Genomic DNA, 18,780 nt, shown 5'->3' with positions numbered 1-18,780 from the left:
TCCCAAGATAATACTAATCCCGTGCGAGTTCGGGAACAGAACTAAACCATAACAGAAACGTGACAGTTTGCCCTGTACCCGGAACGGCGCATCCTCGCACCAACAAGAATAAGTCCAACAGAGGAGGGAGGGTGGGGGTTCTGGAGGGGGGGGACGTGGAGCAGGAGAGGGGCAAAAACAAAAATGAGTCCAGACATGAGTCCAAGGGGGCGTGGAGGGTGGGAGGAGCCAAGAGGAAGCCTGGAGCAGGAGGAGCCAGATATTGGTCCAGAGACCAGCCAGGACAGCGGCCCACGGTGGAGTCGCCGGAGGGAGGAGCCATGGTTGAAAAACAACAGGGGGCTGACTGACGGTGACGAAGCCTGTGGTGAAGTCCAGCGTGGAGATGAGCAGACGGAGGCTGAGTCCGAAATCGCATACTCAATGAGTAGATACTCAATTTCAGTAGGTACATACTCAACAGGGCTACATGGGTACGTATTGTTTTCCCTGAATGGGTGTAGTTTGAATGCGATCGGCCATTTTCCATATTGATGATCTTCTCCTTTTTAATGGCAGGGAGTGTTGAAGATTTTATTGACCAAAATATAAAGGAATCATGTACACTTTACATTACTATTATAAATCTATCTCTACATAAGATCTGGTCTTTGTTAGCTCATCTCTAGTCGTAAATACCAGAGTCTTTGTTAGTAACCCCCCTCACCAGCTAGGAATGCTGAGATCAGACATCTGTTAAAGGTATTAGGGTAACCCCCAATAACTTAGGTGTGTGTGTGTGTGTAAGGACACTATAAAGGTCTGCCCCCAACCAGGGTTGGGCAGTTGCATTGCAATCCAACTCGGCTTTGTTTCAACTTTGTGAGAATAAAGTCTAACTACTTTTGGTTTCAAAGCCTTGACTCAAGAGTCGTTTCTTCGGAGCAAAAGAGGAAAAATCACAACATCTTGGTGTCAGAAGTAGGATCCTCAGAAAGAGCAGTAAAGTGGACCACGGCGGGCGGCATCTGGACGAGCAACACAACAATTTGGCCAAGGTGAGCAGTTTTTGCTTATAATAGTTAGGTTGTGTTGTTTGCCAGAGACTGCTCGTGGTGAGACACTTTAAGTTCTTCTAAATTCATCGAACTAAATTTAATAGAAAAAATCTAAAATGAAAGATTCAAAGGGGTTTTGATTCCAAAGGAGTAAAAATGCATGCATTGATCTGTGTTTTCTGTTGAGTTGGTCTTGAGGAGAACAGTGAATTCAGATTTTAATACTTAGGGTAAGTGTAGAATTTATATTAGATTATAATAGTATTAAAATAAAGCGCTAATAGTCCTATAGGCCAATGATTGTTCAAGGGTTGCCTTTTATTTATTCAAAGGTGAATTTATAAAGAAAGAGTGCAAACTTGGTAGTGTGATTGTTCAAGGGTTGCCTTTTATTTATTCAAAGGTGAATTTATAAAGAAAGAGTGCAAACTTGATAGTGTGATGTTCAAGGGTTGCCTTTTATTATTTCAAATTGAATTTATTAAGAAAGAGTGCAAATTGATAGTGTGGTTGTTCAAGGGTTGCCTTTTATTTATTCAAAGGTGAATTTATAAAGAAAGAGTGCAAACTTGATAGTGTGATTGTTCAAGGGTTGCCTTTTATTTATTCAAATTGAATTTATAAAGAAAGAGTGCAAACTTGGTAGTGTGATTGTTCAAGGGTTGCCTTTTATTTATTCAAAGGTGAATTTATAAAGAAAGAGTGCAAACTTGATAGTGTGATTGTTCAAGGGTTGCCTTTTATTTATTCAAATTGAATTTATAAAGAAAGAGTGCAAACTTGATTGTGTGTTGTTCAAGGTTGCCTTTGTTATTCAAGTGAAAAAAGATAGAGTGCAAACTTGTGTGTTTGTTGAAGGTTGCCTTTTTTATTCAGAGTAAAAGAAGATAGAGTGCAAACTGTGTGTGTTGTTCAAGGTTGCCTTTTATTTATTCAAAGGTGAATTTATAAAGACAGAGTGAAACTTGATAGTGTGATTGTTCAAGGGTTGCCTTTTATTTATTCAAATGTGAATTTATAAAGAAGAGTGCAAACTTGATGTGTGATTGTTCAAGGGTTGCCTTTTATTTATTCAAATTTGAATTTATAAAGACAGAGCGCAAACTTGATAGTGTGATTGTTCAAGGGTTGCCTTTTATTTATTCAAAGACGAATTTATAAAGACAGAGCGCAAACTTGATAGTGTGATTGTTCAAGGGTTGCCTTTTATTTATTCAAATGTGAATTTATAAAGACAGAGTGCAAACTTGATAGTGTGTGTTTAAATTGTGTTTGATGAGATCTGTGTGAGCATGACTGAAGTGTGACTGTGGCCATAAACTTTGGAATATAATTGATAGTACACCTAAAAAGAATAAATAAATCCTGTAAATAAAGGAGTACATATATACATATAATCCCTGTATAAAGGGACAAAGATAAAGTATAAACATAAATCTCTAAAAATAAAGAGATAAGGATGTTTGAGAATATGAGCCCTAAATGAATAAAGGGACTGGTATGATTGCTTGAAAAGTGATGTGTGAAATTTAAGATTGAGGAAAAATTGGCGGATATTGCTGTTTGGTATTAATTGGAAGGAAAATTGATATCACTTTGAGAATCTGTATAAAATTGAATACTTGGGAAAAATAAAAAGTAGGTAAAAAGAAAGAGTTTTGTAAATCAGAGAATTTTGACAAAGTATTTGAGTGGAAGAAAAAAACTATCAAAAGTGGAAACTTTGCTGTATTGAAAAATTATGGCAGCAACTCCTGTAGAACTGTTTGGTTTAAAATATCCATTATGTAAAGAACTTATTAAAAATATCTCTAAAAAATGGCAGAAAAGAACTAAAAAAATGATCACGAACTGGCCGAAAGAGGGTTCTTTTGATGTGGCTTTGTGTGGAGAAATGGAAACATTGGTAAAAAATCACAAAATTAAAGAGATGAATAAAAACTACAAAAAGAGACAGGAAAAAAGAGAAAAAGAACAAGAAGTTTTATCATTGTTCAAGAAAGAAGGACAAATTTTACTTAAACAGGCAAGGAAAATACTCCAAGAAACACAAAAGGGGCAGGTGTGTGTGTCAGAGAATGTGTGTGTAGAACCCCCACCCTATGTGCCCTCCGAGGGTCAATTTCCATTGCTCAAAGGGGTAGTAGAGGTGTCAGGTGAAATGCAATTAGAGGGAGAGGTAGAAATAAGTGACGAAAAACAACACGGGCCGGTTGTAAAACCAAAAACCAGAACATATCAAAGCGAACAGCAAAGCTCGTATTTAGACTGTTATAAAAACGTACAAACACCCTTAGAGAAAGTAAAATCGAAGTATGATCAAGAAATACCAGATGAGAAACCAGCTGAACAAAAAAGAAGATTAGAAGCAGAAATTCAGAGGGAAACAAGGCTATTAGAAGAAAAGCTAAAAAAAAAGTATGAAAGAAGCAAAACAATTTATGGATGAGGCTAGTGGAATGGGTGAAAGTGGTGGATTATTCAGTAGAAGAAGTGTAAGACCAGAGAAGGTAGGGGAGGAAGATGAAAGCGAGATCTTATCTGATGAAGGACTATGGACACGTGATAAAGAGGATGGACGGCTTAGGCCGCTTGACAAACAACTTCCTATATTAATTAAAGGAGATCAGGGACAATATATACCATGGGCTTCACAGGATCTAGAGGGGCTGGTCGCTCGCCTCCCTGACATGAACGAGGGTGCTAGCAAGTTTATTAGGCTATTTGAAGATGAGTCTATGGGCAAACTTCTAGCTGTGGGGGACATCAAAGCACTCCTGGCTAAAATCATAGGAGGAGCAAAGATGGGAGAAATCCTACAAGCATCTGGGTTAGATCGAGCTGTGGACTCGCGTTACATGGACGGGATTGTTTTTGATATGTACCGCCCTGCTGTGTGGCAAGCATTACGTGCTGAATATCCAAACAGAGTCGACCCTAAAGCATTGACAGGGGATCAGTTGGGAGACGTTGAAAACCCACTTACATATGTTCAGAGACATTTGAAACGATGGAAACAAGAAACTGAAGGGAATCCAGAAGTGGACCCTCTGATGGCTACATTGTTCAGAAATGCTATAGTAGATGCCATGCCACAAGCAGTAAAAAGCAAATTACAGGACGTAGTCGGTTTAACTTCAAAAACACACAAAGAATTCTGCGACCATATTTCACACTCTGTGGAAATGTACAGAAGGAATGAACAAAAGCTCCAGAATCAAGAAAAAGAACTACAAAGGAAGTTAACACAAATGCAAATTGAAGAACTAACAGCCAGAAATAAGAAAAAGACTCAGGCAATTGTAACGCAACAGGAATCTAACCAAATGACTGTAATAACTCCTTTGAATGCTACCCAACCAGCTGTCCAAACACCTCACTCTGCAGGAAACTCACCAAACACACACCAGACCCCTGCCCCCATCATAAATGTGTTTACTCACCAGCAGGCACCTCTGGGGGAGTTGCAGAGAAGACCACCACCAAATGGACAGAGAGGAAGAGGCAATTTTCCTCCAGGAATGTGCTGGGGGTGTGGCCAAATGGGACATAAAAGAGGCAAATGTACAATAAACCCATGGCCCCTCGGGGGTGGAAGGGGGATAGGTGGCCAAGCACCTAACAGGGGTCCTGTGAACTCCTGGGTAGGCACAAATCAAGACTACTAGAGATGCCCAGAGAATCCTAAAGGGGAGAGTCAGCTACCAATTTTAACAACTAATGCAAATCAAGAACCAATATTACAAATTGAGATAGAAGGGAAAACTATACCAATGATGATAGACACAGGAGCAGTTTATACATGTGTCAAATCAAATTATGCATCACACCTCCCCCTGTCTGGAAAATTTGTAAAGACAGTAGGATTCTCGGGAAAAATACAGCTAATTCCAATGACTGCTCCAATTTCCTTACAAACAAAAAATAAAAGTGTGACCATGCCAGTCCTGATATCAGATCAGACTCCTATTAATCTGTTAGGAAGAGATGCATTGTGTAAATTGGGTTTACAAATTTGGTGTTCTACAGAGGGATTGTATGTTGATATGGTGGGAACTCAAATGACTATATCTGAGCCAAAAGCAAATGTATACTGGATAGGACAAATAGAGGATGATGTAAGACAGACGATTAATAAATGGGGTAGATTCATTGAAGCACAGATCCCTGAAGCACAGACACCCAAGTCAGGATTTCACTGCACAATGAACTATGACCCCACGAGGAATGCAGACACAGAAAAGAAATGGCAGGAAGGAACTAAAGAACAAAAAATTGAAATGATCTCACAATATATCATAATAAGTAAACGGGGGGCAGCCATAAAAATAATTGAAAATGATTTCATAACGAAATGGTTCAATGTAGAAGATTCTATTCCACATATATCTTTATATGTAGGGAAAAATTGGGAAGCAAAAGATTTAGGACCAATGATGAAAAAAGCTGCACAATGTAAATGGGAGCCTACAATAAATCCATTGATTTATCATTCTGCTAACAAGAATTACATAAAAATTTTGTGTGGTACTTCTTTGCTAGGTATTCCTCAGGAAGTTGTCATTAACCAAAAACAACAAGTACAAATGATGTCAGTACCAGAAGTAGAGACTAATTCTACTGAACTTTTACAAGAAGTTGAACAACAAGTGCCAGCTGAACTATGGTCTCAGCATGAGACGGATGTAGGGTTAGTGAAATCAGCCTGCCCTGTACAAGTGCAACTTAAGCCGAATGCACGCTTGCCCAGGAAAATGCAATATCCTTTAAGCAGAGAGGCTGAATTAGGTATAAAGGATACAGTTAATTACAGTTAAGTTAGTTGAAGGACTAGTTAAATCCAGAGTGTTAGTAGAAACAAACAGTTATTGCAACACTCCCATTTATCCTATCCTTAAAGCAAACAAAACGGAATGGCGTCTTGTACATGATTTGAGAGCTATTAATGATATAGTAGAGGATTGTCCAGCTGATGTTCTTAACCCACACATGCTGCTAACAAATGTCCCTCCTAATGCCAAATATTTTACGGTAATTGATCTTTGTTCTGCATTTTGTAGCATTCCCGTGGCAGAGGAAAGTAGACACCTGTTTGCGTTTACCTATGCAGGTAAACAATATTCTTATAAACGTCTACCGATGGGTTTTATGAATTCGCCCCATATATTTAATCAGGTTCTCAAAGCTGATTTAGAAGACCTTATGCTAGATAGCACAATAATTCAATATATGGATGATGTAATGGTGTGTTCAACATCACTGGAACAGTGTCATAGAGATTCCATTAAAGTGCTAACAAAATTATCCCAAGAAGGTCACAAAGTGTCTAAAACCAAGCTGCAATATTGCCTGCCACAGGTAGAATACTTAGGGCGATTAATCGCATGTGGCACAAAAGCCATAGTGCCAACACAGTTAGAAGGCATAAGCAAAGCACCATTGCCACAAACCGTAGGACAGATGATGACCTTTTTAGGAATTACTGGTTTCAGTAGTGATTGGATAGAAGAATATGCTATAAAAACAGCTCCATTGAGAGACCTTATGAAGCAAGCAGGACTGCAGAACTTAAATGCTTCATTAACATGGCATACTAATGCCTCGATAGCTTTCGAGACCATTAAGAAAGAGCTACAAGGAGCACCTGTCTTGAGTGTACCTGATTATACCAAACCATTTCATCTGTATGTGTCCAACAGAGCTGCTGGATTTGCATCAGCTATATTAATGCAGGAGACGTGCACTGGTAGGAAAAAACAGCCAATAGCCTACTATAGTACTAAATTAGACAATGTAACGCAAGTTTACCCTCCATGTTATCAACAAGGTCTTGCAGCCATAAATCAGGCATATGAAAAAGCCTCGAGGATAACTATGGGATACCCAGTTATCATATATACACATCATAAAACTGCAGAATTAATTGAACAAGGAAAATTTGTGTTGACTCCAGCACGAACTTTAGCTTATGCATCGTTAATTACATATCCTGATGTTACTATTAAACGATGTAACACTGTTAATCCAGCAGAATTAATTCCCTTGGTTTACGAAGGCAAACCACATGATTGTGTGGCTAATGCATTAGCTTTTACTAGATTAAGACCAGATCTTGAGTCAATTCCAATTCCAGAAGCACAGGTTTCCTACTTTGTAGATGAATCTAGCTTTAGAGATCACGTGGGAATACACACTGGATATGCAGTGGTAAGAAAAGATGGAAATAATTTTGTGCCAGTAATATCTAAACACTGCACACAGCCTTGCTCTGCTCAACTAGCAGAATTAAAAGCCCTTACAGCTGCATGCCAATTAGCGAAAGGACACACAGCAAATATCTACACCGATTCAACTTATTCACATGGTGTTTGCCATCTATTTGGAGCAGTATGGAAACAAAGAGGTTTTAAAAAGAGTGATGGAACTCCCATTCAGCATGCTGAACAAATAGGGCAACTAATACATGCTATGATGCTACCAAAACGATTAGCTATCATCAAATGTCAAGCTCACAAAAAAGGAAATGACTTTGTCATTAAAGGTAATAACAATGCGGATACAGAAGCTAAAAAAGCCTCGGGGTGTCAGGTAGCCATACTAGCTCCAGAAGTTATTATAGAACCAAACCCAGGCTTAGATGACATCATCAGAATACAACAGCAGGCAGGCCCATATGAGCAATCTATGTGGCACCAAAGAGGAGCGACAAAAGATTCCAAAAACATTTGGCGTTCACATGAAGGACATATTGTTACACCAATCTCACTCTTAAACAGTCTCATCGTAGATGCACATGGTTTTGACCATTGTGCAAAGGGGGAAGTAATAAGAAAAATTAAACAACAAGGGTATTGGTCTCCATACTTGTACGCTATGGTAGGGGAATTTTTGTCCACATGTGAGGTCTGTGCTAAGTATAATGTGAGAAAGGGAATAACAACACCAATAGGTCATATACCCGTACCTGAAGGACCCTTTAAACACTTGGTGATGGACTATGTGGATATGATAAAAACGGGTGCAGTGCAAAAGATACATGCTTGTGGTCGTCGACCGATTTAGCCGTTGGGTAGAGGCAGTACCGTCAGCAGATGAAGGGTCAGGAACAGTAATAAATTTTTTGACAAGAGAAGTGTTTCCTCGTTTTGGAATTCCAAGTATTTTATGTTCGGTTAATGGATCCTCATTCGTTCAAAAAACATTAAAACAGGTATTACAACATTTAAGAATAAAGCAAAGATTAGGCTGTATTTACAATCCTCAAAGTCAAGGTCAGGTTGAGAAAATAAATGGTCTTCTCAAGTCCAAGCTCAACAAGATATGTGCAAGTACTAAACTTAATTGGGTGGATGCTCTACCTCTTGCTTTAATGAGTTACCGCATGCAAACTAACAGAATCACTCATTTAACACCGCACGAAATGCTTACAGGTCGACCTATGCCGGTACCATGCAGCAGAGGCCCATACAAAGGACCCCCATTAGAACAATTGCAAATGGAATTGAGATTGTATATGAAAAAACTAACTGCTATCCATAAAGCTATTTGTGTGCAGGAAAAGAGAAAGGAGTTGTGTGAGGAGACGGAGATCATCAATCGAATTTCCCCAGGGGATCAAGTCTATCTAAGGGTATTCAGGAGGAAATGGAACGAACCGAGAAGGGAAGGGCCTTATAGAGTGTTAGCAGCTATACTTCCACGGAAGTCCAAGTGGAAGGAAAGAACACCTGGTACCACCTGAACCACTGCACAAGAGTTCCTAAAGAAAAAACAGGAACAGGAGAGAAAAGACCAGAAACCAACGAGCAAGAAAGTCTCAGAGTTAAAAATAATGAATTGCAAAGTGTGGCAGAAGGAATTGAACAAAACAATGAAAATAATAACTCTGACAATAAGCCTGATTGTCATATGCTTGTCACAAGTTCAAGCTGCTACAGTCAACACCACAACTCCAAATCCGATAATTCAGACTCTCAACCACACTTCCCTACCATTAACGTTTCAGCTCTCAACGGAAGCCAGTAACAACTCCATACCAGAATTGCAAGGAAAACAACGTAGGAACATCAAAGAGGATTACAGTATGAATGAAGGCGAAACTAAACTTGATGCTTTATGGGAAACAGCACAGAGTAATCAATGGTATGAATGGGCAACCTATACAGCAACAGAGTTAAAAAAGAAAGACTGTTTATTCTGCACTAAAACACAGATGAGCCAAGTAATAGTGGTCCCAAATCCTTTCGATTACGAACATTGTGCTAAATTCAATAGAGACTTTTGCCATTTGAGGAAAGATGTAAGATATTTTTGTCCAGCTGAATGTTTGGCCTTCCTAAGTAATCCCGGACACATGTTGCTCTTTAAGAATATACCACTACTGAGAGCTAAATGTAAAAGCGTTGAAATAACTGAAGGTACGAAAAGACAACATGACCAAGTAGAAATTCCACCCTGGTATACCATAGACTATAGCAAAGAATATGAATGTTTTTTCAAATCCACAGGGGTTAGGGATGTGGGACAATTTAAAGGAAAATGCAGTGTCATTTGGAATCTAGATACAAAGCCATTTCGAAATGTTGATGATTCTATGGATTTCCCACCCAGTCGGGCATCAGGAATAAGAAGAGGAGAAAAAATAAGTCCAGCTGAAACTTGTGAAAATCAAACTATATCATTACCTGTAACGGATCTGTATGAGGATCAAACTAAAGCAATAGCTGACTATTTTTGGATTTGTGGAAAAAGAAAGCTATTATCTTCCTTACCCCCCGGATGGAGAGGGAAATGTACTAGAGTAAGATTAATACAAGAAATCAAAATAATAGAATGGGATTCAGAATCCACAAGGGAAAATAATAACACAATCAATCACAGAGCTAAGAGAAGTTATATACCAGATCCTAAAGTATATATAGACTCCATAGGTCAGCCCAGAGGTATACCAGATCAGTTCAAACTACGAGATGAAGTTAAATCAGGTTTTGAATCTATTTTCATTTGGATTTCACAAAATAAAAATACAGAATGGATAAATTATATATACTACAATCAACAAAGATTCATTAACTATACCAACGAAGCTTTAATTTCTTTAGGAGAACAATTAGATGCAACCAGTAAAATGACATGGCAAAATAGACTAGCTCTTAATTGGATGTTAGCGGACAAAGGAGGTGTGTGCGTCTTATTTGGAAACCAATGTTGCACATATATCCCTAACAATACAGCACCAGAAGGAACATTTACAAAAGCTATGACCAAACTCAAAGAATTACAAATAGAATTGGCAACTAATGCTGGAAACGAGGAAAAATTATGGGATTGGTTTAATTTAAAGTTAGGATCATGGAGAGTATGGTTAGCCAAATTAGGAATACTTTTGGGAGTGACAATTGGCATGGGAGGATTATTATTTTGCTGTGCATTACCTTTATTAAAATCACTAATTATCAAAGCCACTGTTAAACAAATGGAAATGTTAAGATATTATGATGACGAGAAAAGAAATCTAACTCACCAAGAATGTCATCAAGATATGCTTTACAAAACAGTATTGAAGTTGCAAAGGGCAGATGAAATTACAAATACCTCCAATGAATATTTGGAATGAACACGAAACACATGAATTAGTAAAATAATCTTCGCATTATGTATGTTCTGTTTTGTTTTCATATAATGCATATTTTGTTTACAATGCATATTTTATTTGTTTTCAATTATGCATATTTTAGTTTAATGCATATTTTATTATCTTCATGTTACTTAGTATTCATTCTAACTCTTATTTTTAATATTTACTCTCATTTTATTTTTTATTTTTTTGTGTTTATATTTACTCCAATTTTATTTTATTTTGTTTTTACTCTTCTTTTATTTCATTGTTAGATACTGTATATTCTACATAACTGTGATAACCACAGGCAAGCGCAGAACCAATTGCACGCACATGCTTTGAACAAGTTTATTCTTAACTATAATCTTTTGTTGTTATCAGAATCTTTTACTTTCTCTTTGTCAATGGTAGAGAAAGAGGTTTGGTTCTGATACACTTCAGAGAAATGTTACATAAATGGTTATTGGTAATGAGAAATCGTGACTATTTAAGTCATTAGATGGTTAATCAAGAAAACCTAGGTATGAAGCAATTCTCTGAATGAAATCAGTCAAATGAGACGTGACCGTCTCAAAGGGGGAAATGTTGAAGATTTTATTGACCAAAATATAAAGGAATCATGTACACTTTGCATTACTATTATAAATCTATCTCTACATAAGATCTGGTCTTTGTTAGCTCATCTCTAGTCGTAAATACCAGAGTCTTTGTTAGTAACCTCCCCTCACCAGCTAGGAATGCTGAGATCAGACATCTGTTAAAGGTATCAGGGTAACCCCCAATAACTTAGGTGTGTGTGTGTGCGTGTGTGTGTGTGTGTGTGTAAGGACACTATAAAGGTCTGCCCCCAACCAGGGTTGGGCAGTTGCATTGCAATCCAACTCGGCTTTGTTTCAACTTTGTGAGAATAAAGTCGAACTACTTTTGGTTTCAAAACCTTGACTCAAGAGTCGTTTCTTCGGAGCAAAAGAGGAAAAATCACAACAGGAGCAAATTCCGTTTGTGGTGCATATCCGCCACCTACTATACTGGAGTGTACACGTGCCAGAGATTAACCATGTGACGTAATAACAAGCGCAACAACTTAAGTTATGAGAGACAGGTGCATTAACATCAGTAATGAAATAACGTAACCTTCCATGAGTTTTCCCAGCATTTGCAACATGTTTGTAATAACTTCACAAAGGAGACGTCAGGCAGCTGCTCGACGATCTCGCCTTAGGAGAGCACTGCTGATTTTATTGTCAAGGAATATAAGTATTATTGCTTATAAATTAAGTGTACCCTAGAAATGCATTGCTAGCCCACACCTACACTTGTGCACAATATTATTGAGAAGTGCTGACCAATACTTATTATTTTTTTCCTGAAAATGATATATTGTATTAAAATAGGCTACTAAATGTAATTGCATTGCCATATGCCATCTATGCATTAATACAGACTACAAAAATGTGAATGCATACGTTTTCAGTGAAGCAATGACATAATGCATGAAGTAATGTAATATGTTTTATTTACACAAAACTATAGAATAAACATGAATAAAAAATACGTACATTTGATGTAAGAAAATAAATGAATTTAATAATTATTAATTCATATACAAGTAAACATCACATAAATCAAAGCTTTATTTCAATTTATTGTTGTAACAAATGATCCTGTATCTACAGGCGTTGAACCCCACATCCTACTGCCATCTCACAGCTGACCACCGTCGCCACCTTCGTGATTTCAACGAGTGTGCTCATCTGTCCCTGTACAGTCAAACAAGATTCAAGTTACCTCTGTGATTTGTGCTCAATACTGCATTTAAATGTGGAGGTAGTTGCACGTGTTAACTCGATGTTTACCCAACTCAAATTTTCATCAACAGTACTACTGGACAAATAAAATACTGTATATACATTATGTTTAGTTACTTAAGTAAATATGTTTATTTACATGACTTATATGTATCTAGCACATATGTATATGTATCTGTTACCACATGTTAACAGACGTAAGCTACATTACTGTGATGTGTACTTCATATTGTGATGTGCTCATATGCAATACTTATCGAGAAAATGACAGGTCACATGTTACACAGACATTAAAAAGCGTCTTTAACTTGCGTATGGTTTTAATATATGTAACGTTAAATCTACTTCGAAGACGCGTGTGTGTTTGGAACGCCCCTTTAAGCTAGACATATTAAAACACTGCATTTTCACATCAAAATCACAAATATACTTTACTATCTAGCATCTTACAGGTTAACTTTATGCTACAGCCCTTTAAAAAATGCAACTAATAATCGCATTTAACAAATGTTGGCTAGTAATACTAACTTTTGAAAACACCTGCCTCGCAGTTCTCCGCTATGCTCCTGTATGAACTTATCCTGTCCCGTGGGCTCATGGGATAGATAAGTATCCCAAGTATCTGTCGCTGGGTGCTTCAGAATGTGGGCGTAACCAGTAGGCCATCCGGGAATTTCTCACCTACTCTTTTATGAATACTGAGGATTCGGACATACTACTGTGTTTTCTCATACTATATAGTAGGTAAGTAGGCGTATTCGGACGCAACAGTAGTATACGCACGTCCAAATCTCGCGAGTAATAGTGCACCAGCCGGGAAATTCTCGCCTACTGTTTTATGAAGACCGAGGTTTCGGACATACTATTCGTTCACCTACTAATTTTCGCCTACTATATATGGCAGTATGCGATTTCGAATTCAGCCGGAGAGTCAGGGTGAAGCCGAGGGTCTGGATCCCTCCCACAGTATTGGGGGAGGCGTGGCTAGCCAATTCCACATTGAATTTTGCAACACTCAGCACGCTTTTTCGTGTGTAAATGAAAATGCAATCCCAAATGTTTAACCTTAATGTTAATGCTTTTAGGGAAAATAACATTTGAATGATCATTTTGCTACAATTTTGCTTGACTGTCTTAAACATATAAAATAAACCGGGGAATGCATTTTCATTTTCATTTTTCAACTTAAAGAGCATTAAAAATATCAATTTAAAAAAACATATTAAAACTAGTGTAGGAACTGACAAATGTAAATTATATTATTGAATTTTCATTTTTCACCTAATGATGCACATACATAAATGCATTGTCATTTTGCGTATTGCATTTTAAATTGAAAATTGAATATCAATATGCTTCCATAATGTACATATTATTACAAAATGCATTTTTAAAAAGTTCACTTAAATGTGTTAAAAAATATTGTCAGGAAAGCGTACTTTCTTTAGATAAACATTAATTAGACATTATTACATAGTGTATTTTAAAAAGTGCCCTTAAATGTGTTAAGCAATACTGTCATGAAAGCATATTCTCTTTAAGTACACTTAAGTTATATTTAATGTTATAATTTTATGTATATCATATCTGCGAGTGCACTTTTTAAAAAGTATACTTTTAAGATTTGAAGTACACAAAATGTGAACTTTCAGTGCAATTAAACACTTCTTTTTCACAAGGGTGGCCTAAAACTGAATCCCTCCAAAAGAACTTGGAGGACAGTATTAGTCATAAAAGACAAAAAAGATTAAATGTTCACTTCTGACGTTTTGGATGACTTATTTTTAGTAACTGCTATGCTAAACTGTTGTTTTGAGCTCGGTGTTATGCCAGAACATTGTCATTTCTGCGTACAAGTAATAATTCCAAAATGCATAAATATGTGAAAATATTTTTTAGGCTATGTCCACACTTTTTTTCCCCTCTCAGTTTTGGCCTTCCGTCCACACTCCTGAACTTGTTTCATTGTCCTTTGTCTAGCTTTGTTCATGTAACTGCTCTTGCTGAGTTTGTTTATGTTCAAAGTTCAGTTCGTGTTTTAGTTCAAGTCGTGTTATATCTGGTAAAGTTTTGTTTAGTTTGTTTGATATATTTGAATAAACTGCACATGGGCACACATGGGTAAAATTGGCCTTCAGTGGACATTTTCACAACTCCTTTGTGCTCATTTCCTATTATTTACTTTCACATTTTAAATCTGACTCCAAATTATACTGATAGATTTTGTTTTATTTTGTCATTTCAAAAATGCCAAGAAATGTCTTCCAAGTCCATTTGTTTTCCTTGTGGTAGGTAGTAGTCTTTGTTCAAGACATTATCCATGCATTGACCTGTTCAGCAACTCTTTAGAGTCTCCATGCAGAGTTATTGAAGTGTCATTTCAAAGAACTCTCGCTTCTTCTCAAAGTAGTAGTTCAATCTGGCCTTAGCATATCTTTAGGAAAAGAAAAGAATAAGACAGAAAGAAATCAGTGTGAGAGGTACCCAAAGGTAATGTGTAACTAGACACTTATTTACACTTTATAAAACTTAAAAACCTTTAATAAATCATTTATTTTTAGGTCAAGTGGACATCAAACTGGCAGACAAGACTTTTCTATGTTATTTTAGAGGCATTATTTTAAGGTCGAAAAACTACAAAGTGTGGCTTTAATAGACCTTTGTCTCACCTCCGGTAAGCAAAGCAGTGTATCGCTACTTCCGGTAGCATAGAAACACAGTTAAAACTAATGGCTGAATCTGCTTACCAGCGGTGTTACTACAGCACCCAGCTGCTTTAAAGTGAAACATAAACCTCTTTACATTCGTTTTCACAATTTACTGACACAAAATATTTGAGGAAAGCATGAGTGAGACTGATACGGTGAGATGATTACATTGTTTTAAAATAATAGGAGTATGTTTGTGAACAGTATGAGTTTCAAACTGAGGCTGTTTATCTGTTCTTCTTCTGGTCATATTTTATGACTGATAAGCAAACTTTATTCAAATTAAACATCAATGGTTTTATATAGTGAAAGTGTAGTATACGGTTATATTTGTAGTAAAGCCATGGTTATTTTTGGTATAAGCAGTATTGCTTATTTGCGTTGTTATTTCAGTCTTTTAAATAGCTGAATGCATAAGTGCCTAAAATAAATTATAATAATGAAACTATTACTTAATGAATGTAATGATATTAAACATGTAATTAATCGTAAAAGAGTAAAGCGATGAGAGCTTCACTACATTGAATATTTATGAATTTCGGCGTAATTGTAAATTACATGGAGTAAAATAAAAAATATTTACATTTGTTCATTTAGCAGATATATGAAAAATTACACACAACAGTGATAAACATATTTAATGGAAATAAATAAATGCTCATTCTAATCTTATTCATCACACTGTAGCATTGTGATCACTAATTTCGAGCACTGACAGACACTGTGTGGTGAAATAATCACGTATGTTTACCAGCCACTGTTTTCTTAGTTCGGCTTTGTTAGATTAAAACGTCAAATTCAGTTGAGTTTGTAAAAATCTGTTCACAGTTACCATTCAAATATCTCTTCTCCTGTCTCTGAAAATGTCTGGATTTCGTCAGCTTGTAATATACGGTTTGGCCGATCGTCTAGGTGTTGATATAACCCTAACCATAAAGCTGTGTTGGCCAATCAGAAGCCTGGAATCTGTTTCTGTTGGTATTATTAGGGGCCAAGCCGCGAAGGGCTATGGCCTCTATTGTTCTTGTCAGTATTTTCTTCTTCTTCTTCTTAACCAATGTCAGATTCCAGGCTTCTGATTGGCCAACACAGCTTTATGGTTACGGTTATATCAACACCTGATGGTTTGGCATGCTCTTGACAGCAAAAAATACCCATCTATTTATAAAAATACCCATCTAGGTGTGGACTAGGCCTAATTTGTGTGGGATTAACTGGTTCTTGCCATGAATATAGCCATAGATGCTGGAATGGTGTTAACCCCTTAGCATTCCGCTGTATCACCCATTGTACAAATATCATTCAAAAGACATTTTAGGAATGCTAATTAAAAAAAAATCACAGAAAATGTTTTATTAATAAATAATAATATTATTCAGACACTTAATATTTAAGTGAGGTTCCTAAGCGTAAATTCTGGAGGACTGAGTCAATCTAATTGTAAATTAACCATAAAATCAAATAAGCAGTCGCTTGCCTCACTTCTTTGTCAGTCACTGTAGTATTGGGTTATATACAGCCTTTAAAATATTTAAATTTCTACTTGCAAACAACAATTTGTCTGGAGTACCAAGCTATTTTTTTTCCCTTTATTTGCCAGATCACAGACCAAAATTGTGCCACACCACCACACACCTACTGTTTTCAATCAGGCATGGCCCTTATATATAAGAGGCTGTCTGATGGAATGTTAAAGTCCCTCTTTCATGAAAATCAGGCTCTAATAAAGTCTGGTGCATCTACCAACTCAGAAATCATGAAAAATGACAACCCAGTCACTTTGTTTTGGTGCGCCTATCTCTGCAAGCCTGTGAGAAAACGAACCGAACCGATTTTGCACCCTTTCTGATGTAGGTTGTGGTTTTTATTATTACATTACATTTACATTTATTCGTTTGGCAGACGCTTTTATCCAAAGCAACTTACAAGAAGGAGAGCATATAATTATTTTGTCAGGACACTAAACAGTACCGTTAGTTTACAAGGCCATGCAACTAGAGCAGAGGTCACCAACCCTGTTCCTGGAGATCATGAAGAGCTCCTGAAGATTTCAGCTCTAACTCCAATCAAACACACCTGAACTATCTAATCAAGGTGTTCAGGTTTGCTTGATAATTACAGACAGGTGTGCTGAAGCAGGGTTGGAGCTGCAGTCTGCAGGACGGTCGATCTCCAGGAACAGGGTTGGTGACCACTGTACTAGAGGATTAAAGCTGGAGTAAGCAAAGGAGAGAATGAACAACAAGGTTTTTTTTTCAGACAGACAGTCAGACAGTTATTGGTTAGTCAAATAAATATGGAACAGGTGTGTTTTGAGCAGTTTTTTGAAAGTTGTGAAGGATGCTGCAGTTCGGGTGGAGGCTGGCAAAGCTAAAGGTTTTTGCAAGCGATTTGGTGCTTTGCTGTACACAACCAGGTGTCGCTCATTTTCAGACTGAAGATGACGGGAGGGGATGTAGACCTGGAGCAGTGAGTTAAGGTAAAGGGGCGAATTTGCTGTTATCGTTTTGAAGGCCAGTGTCAGAGATTTAAACTTGATGCGGGCAGCAACTGGCAGCCAGTATAATATTACCATCCCTTAATCTGAAGGTTTCCACCCATGGCGCTTCCGCCATTTTTGTTTTCGCAAGCGACATGTGTCAGTTCGAAGTGTGTCAGTTCGACACCATGGCAAAAGTTCGAGCAAAGCAGAGCATAGCATGTTAACTGTTCTGTTGTTGGCTGCACAGACCAGCACAGAACACTGTTTAGAGTCCCAACTTCAGAGGAGAAAAGAGAGCAATGGATTTATTTTATTTTCAAGGGAAAGCCTCCACTGAACGAGGCAAAAGACATTGTATACTAATAACCCATATTTTTTAAAGTAAAACCTCTGTGTCAACTTGTGTAAAAGTAGGTTAAATGTCACTGTGAAACATTTGTCCGATTACTCGTAATTTAAAGCAATGTGTATGGCCTGTAAACACATAACAGGACTGTCCTGTGTAACGTTACTTTCACTTACAGAAAACGCAATGCGTTTGTCTTGAGTACATCCACAAAATAAACAACAGTCCGTGGATCCCTAATTAGGGGCCAAGCCCGAAGGGCTATGGCCTCTATTGTTCTTGTCAGTATTATTCTTCTTCTTCTTAACCAATGGTAGTCTATGGTAGCCCTATAAACCGTATGTAGGAAAATGGTGAAAATTGGCACACTCGTAGAGGTGGTACTCATTAGTCATATGACCAAGTATGGGGTCTCTAGCCCTCACTCTATAGCGCCACCAACAGTTAAAAAAAATCACTTTTCAAACGGCTGTAACTTTTGAACCCATTGATGTACAGAAATTCTACTCGGCACACGTCATGCACTAGTCACCCTTATCGCATTCCATGCGTTACAATAAGACTCCACCCATTACACTGAGATCTCGGTGTCTATGGATTCCTCGTGTCATGCTGGATCGTACGATGACAATTCTGTCATGATTGGGTGATCGGTCTGTCTGCCATTTTGAAATTTGTCATCAATCGTGATATCTTTTGATCCGTATGATATATCGGCACCAGATTTGACATGCGTCACCAAACTACAGTCCCAAATGTACCCTTTAATTTTCAAGACAG

General features: G+C 37.4%; 2 protein-coding genes across 2 annotated transcripts in view; one reads left to right on the top strand and one right to left on the bottom strand.

The window, feature by feature from the left end:
* Positions 1 to 257: 257 nt before the first annotated feature.
* LOC130552199 (uncharacterized) lies at positions 258 to 11,513 on the top strand. The gene is made up of 2 exons (XM_057330389.1): positions 258 to 1,037; positions 8,593 to 11,513. The coding sequence occupies exon 2, from the start codon at positions 8,869 to 8,871 to the stop codon at positions 10,651 to 10,653; it is 1,785 nt and encodes a 594-aa protein (XP_057186372.1). The 5' UTR covers positions 258 to 1,037; positions 8,593 to 8,868; the 3' UTR covers positions 10,654 to 11,513.
* Positions 11,514 to 14,793: 3,280 nt separating this feature from the next.
* The window catches only part of zgc:113516 (uncharacterized protein LOC541449 homolog), a 78,971-nt gene continuing 74,984 nt past the window's right edge, over positions 14,794 to 18,780 (bottom strand). Inside the window, exon 8 of the mRNA XM_057330486.1 lies at positions 14,794 to 14,898. Within this exon, the coding sequence (XP_057186469.1) occupies positions 14,829 to 14,898 (70 nt within the window). The 3' untranslated portion in view covers positions 14,794 to 14,828. The remainder of the gene's footprint in view (positions 14,899 to 18,780) is intronic.

Source organism: Triplophysa rosa, linkage group LG3, assembly GCF_024868665.1.
Source record: "Triplophysa rosa linkage group LG3, Trosa_1v2, whole genome shotgun sequence".
NCBI classification, from domain to species: domain Eukaryota; kingdom Metazoa; phylum Chordata; class Actinopteri; order Cypriniformes; family Nemacheilidae; genus Triplophysa; species Triplophysa rosa.
Note: the sequence above shows the minus strand (reverse complement) of the source record. Positions and strands in the feature narration are given on the sequence as shown.